Below are 3,992 nucleotides of genomic sequence, written 5' to 3'. Positions count from 1 at the left end.
AAAATTAAAAAAGAAAAAAAGAGAAAAAAAGAAGGGAGGGAAAAAAAAAAAAAAATAAAACGATAGATTCGAGGATGAGATCGAAAGAATCAACGTATCATTATCGATTATACTCGTTGTATTCCACCGTTTCGCTCAAACATCATAAAAATGTCCCGGTGTGTACAGTTTAAACAAGCAAAGTCAATTTTTATCTTTCGATCCGTTCGTTCGGTGGAAATAACGGCCGCCACAGATACACGTTTCTCCATTTTTCCCTTCCTTTTACCCATTCTCTCTCTCTTTCTCTCTCTCTTTCTCTCTATCTATATCTCTCTATATATATATATCTCTCTCTCTATTTCACTCGCTCTCCCCCTCCTCCCGTTTCGATGTATGGAGTTTGTACACGGCAATTTAATAAATGATCAAATATTATATTAATTTAATGTTTTCAAGCCGGCGCTCGCGTTGCGTGTTTGCGCGGGCGCGCACAAAATTGATATTTTCTTTCTTCTACAATTTCCACGACAAACAGCCGCCGTAGAATCCCCGTCAACAACGGCAAACAACAAATTAATTCGTTGTTTAAACAGTTGCAGAGGTCGGCTGTTTGTCGCTGGCAAACGCGTTTAACGCCACCGACAAGGAACGATCCTGCTAAATTCGAAAGGAACTTTCTTAATACTTTAAAAACCCCGATTCCGTATATTTTCCCGCGTGTATATATATATATATATCGTTCGAATGATCCGAGAAGTATTTCGAATAAATCGAAAAAAATCGAAAACTCCCCTCCTCCCCCTTTTGATACTGCTAGTCTCTATTTCGACGCATACGTGTATAATACGGAGGAGGGGGGGGATTCTACAGTTTATATTTTTGATTTATTTCCTGTCACGAAAAAAAAAAAAAAAAAAGAGAGAGAGAAATCGCATGGAAAAATCTTTCGAAAATTTTCTAGTTTTGATTCGTTCGGCAAACGGGGATCATGTAAGGATCATCGATGTAATCCCCTTGTGCAACGACAGCGCGTTTAAAAAATGTCCCAACACGCGACGGGATTTTTTTCAACACGGTTGATTTTTCGAATCGCAATTTATTTGTCCTCCCCCGCGTCAGAGTTAAACGAACGAACGAACGAACGAACGAACGAATGGCGTCTCTACATCTTGGAGTCTTTTTTTCTTTTTTTTTTTAGAGGCATCACTTTTTTATTATCTCTTGTTCCGCACAGTAGCCCTGTTGTACAGTAGTAGTCCTGTCTCGGTAGTAGACGTAGCCCACGCAAGACCAACCGCCGAAGGAGGGTGGACACTCGCGAGTGATCGGCTTTGGTCGTGTGTACTTTTTTTTTTTTTTTTTTCTGTTCTTCTAGCCGGCAGCATGGCTTTCAGCTGATCTCACTGTTGCTTTTGCCGCTTCTAAAGAGAGCATTACAGAGATTTGTTTGGGCCGAGTAGATGGATGATGGGGGAGCGAAGGCATGTAACGTGACTTGACTCGTCATTTGTCAGACTGGAGAAGCTGCTGGACATTCTGCATAATAAGATGATCGGTGCCACCGACCAGGAAGCCGTTTCGGGCATGGCTAACGTGAAACGTGCAAGGAACGTCTCCTCCTCGTCCGGGGAGGACGAAGAGGGGGAGGAAGAGGAGGACGACGATGACGATGATGGGGAGAAGAGGAGGAATCGCGGAGCAGTGGAGGACGAAGAGGAGGACGATGGTAACGTGGATGAGGATAACGGGGTGACGGCATTCAGGGAGAAGCTTCCCGAATGGATGTCGATGATCGACAGTGGTATCAAACTCTCTGGACCTGTTACCGATCTTTAGACTAGGATTTTCGCCATTTTCCCACATTTTGAAATCGAAACGAAGTAAAACAAAGGAAAAAGAAAAAGAAACGATTCGAAAATGGTTTTGACAACAATTTCGAAATGTTTGCATTCGATCGAGAGAGGAGGGAAGAAATTGTTCGATGGAGAAATTTTATTAAATTAGTTAAAAATGACGGCGGAGGAATCGTTCGAGCACGAAGAGAAATAGCGAGAGTGATGAGCGATGATATGAAAATGATCGAGACCATGACATTAGATTAATTAGATTAATTAATTCTTCCAAGATTAAGTCAAATTTTTCACGTAGAAGAAATATCGTTACGATCAAATTTTGTAGGTGTGTATCGCTTAAATACGTCATATCAAAGAAAAAAGAAAGAAAAAATATTTTCGAGATATTTGAGAAAGTTTGACAATCGAAGAAAGAGTAATTAATCTTTCTAGAAATTTCTTCGATGAGTAACAATATCCTGATTCCGTGGAATGTTAACGTAATTTTGCTTCTCTTTAAAAATTATATATACATATATAGTTTGTAACAAAATTTTCAAACAATTTTTACAATCGTTCTTCTGGATCTAACGGATGCTTGATTTTAGATAGTTATCGCAACAAAATGATACTAAAATTTCCATAGTATATTTATTCTATAGAAATTTAGAATATTATAGAAATTTAAGTACATATCTTCGTACAGGGTTGATATTTTAACGTTTCTTTTATTAAGGATTAGACAATGGGGTGTATCGACATTGGAAATTCATAATTCCCTTGTCAATAATTCCCTTTTTAATTTTATCATTTTATTTACATTAAATTATTCATGTTAAATTTACTTCGTCGTTTTTAAATTTAATCGAAGATATCAGGCAACACGAGAGCAATTCCTCGAAAGAGATCATTGAAGAGCGATCGATCGAAGAATGTAGCTCGATAGCTCGATAACCGATTTCCTAACTGTGATCGTTTATTCGTCCCAATTTTTTGAATCCGCACGGTTCCTTAAAATTCTTATTATGCCGTCTCGCGTGGCTGTCCAGTTTGCTAGATTCGTTAAAATGAATTCTCGTCGATAAATGCACACTTTCGCTTCGTCGTATTAGTCCTTGTTGTATTCCTTGCGTTTAGATTAGAACTTTCGCAATGGAGCGAAAAGTGATCGATAAGTTGGCGTGTGTTCTCGCTCGCTGATCGATCATCAGCGGCGCTAGTTTCCCTGAGAACGAACTTGATGTAAATTGGGTTAACGCGTACAACGGATCTTCTTTTTTCGTTCCGTTAATGTTAAATATTGTTTTATTTGAAAATGGATCTTTATTCTATATATACACACACACACACATATATATATATATTTTCAATCGTCCCTAGAGTTTAATCAATTTGTAGATTTCATGATAAATCAAGTATTATTTGAGATTACGTTATTTCATTTTGTGTACATTATCATTTGTTAAAAGCTGATCTTTTTCTTCCCGTTATATTCGTTAATATGTTTTCTTTTCCCCTAGATTTTTTTTACCAGAATTGCTAACCGTGAACTCTTCGTTAGAAATTTTCCAGATCGTTTCTGAACGAACGTTGTTCAAATAATATAATTAATATAATTAATAATTTTTGTATAGGTTCTTTTTTTTCCCCCACCCCCTCTGAAAACGTAATTGATAGTTCGTAATAAGGGAAAGATATATTTTTTTATGAAGTAATAAGTAGATTGTACATATATATATATATATATATAGTATAATTGCGATACTTGAAAATTGTGAATTTTATCACAATCTTATCCTTCTTTTCTTATTTTTCTAATCGATTAATTCTTCTTATCTCACTATGCTATATTATATATTGCTCCGAGCAAAGGGATTAAACGATCGTTTTCCAATTTTTATTTACTGAGTAATCTTCTAAAACGGAAATTAATAATAGATAGATTCGTAGATTAATCAATTAGCAATGTATTCCACGATCTTTTATATTATCTATCTATATAATTAAACGATATGTATACATATAAAAATATATATATATATATGCACATACACACATACATACATAAACAGACACATACATACATATTATGCACGTAAAATAGTTTAAGTTGAGAGTTCAATTAGCTCTTCATAAAAGAGGTATTTTCGTAAACGAAGTGACGTTATTTTCATCCCT

At 36.1% G+C, this 3,992-nt stretch overlaps 1 protein-coding gene across 4 annotated transcripts in view; it reads left to right on the top strand.

The window, feature by feature from the left end:
- Window positions 1–1,901, top strand: part of LOC102674651 — a 10,045-nt gene extending 8,144 nt beyond the window's left edge. For 3 of the 4 annotated variants that reach the window (XM_006616847.2, XM_006616848.2, XM_006616846.2), the window contains one exon: window positions 1,497–1,901. In XM_006616847.2, coding sequence (XP_006616910.1) covers window positions 1,497–1,818 — 322 coding nt within the window. In that variant the 3' untranslated portion in view covers window positions 1,819–1,901. Of the gene's footprint in view, window positions 1–1,357 lie in introns of all 4 variants that reach the window. The other variant, XM_006616849.2, reaches the window with a different exon arrangement.
- The last annotated feature ends 2,091 nt before the right edge of the window (window positions 1,902–3,992 follow it).

Source organism: Apis dorsata, unplaced genomic scaffold (genome assembly GCF_000469605.1).
Source record: "Apis dorsata unplaced genomic scaffold, Apis dorsata 1.3 scaffold_280, whole genome shotgun sequence".
In the NCBI taxonomy this organism is placed as follows: Eukaryota; Metazoa; Arthropoda; class Insecta; order Hymenoptera; family Apidae; genus Apis; species Apis dorsata.
The sequence above is the reverse complement of the archived record's forward strand: the minus strand, read 5'-3'. Positions and strand labels throughout refer to the sequence as shown.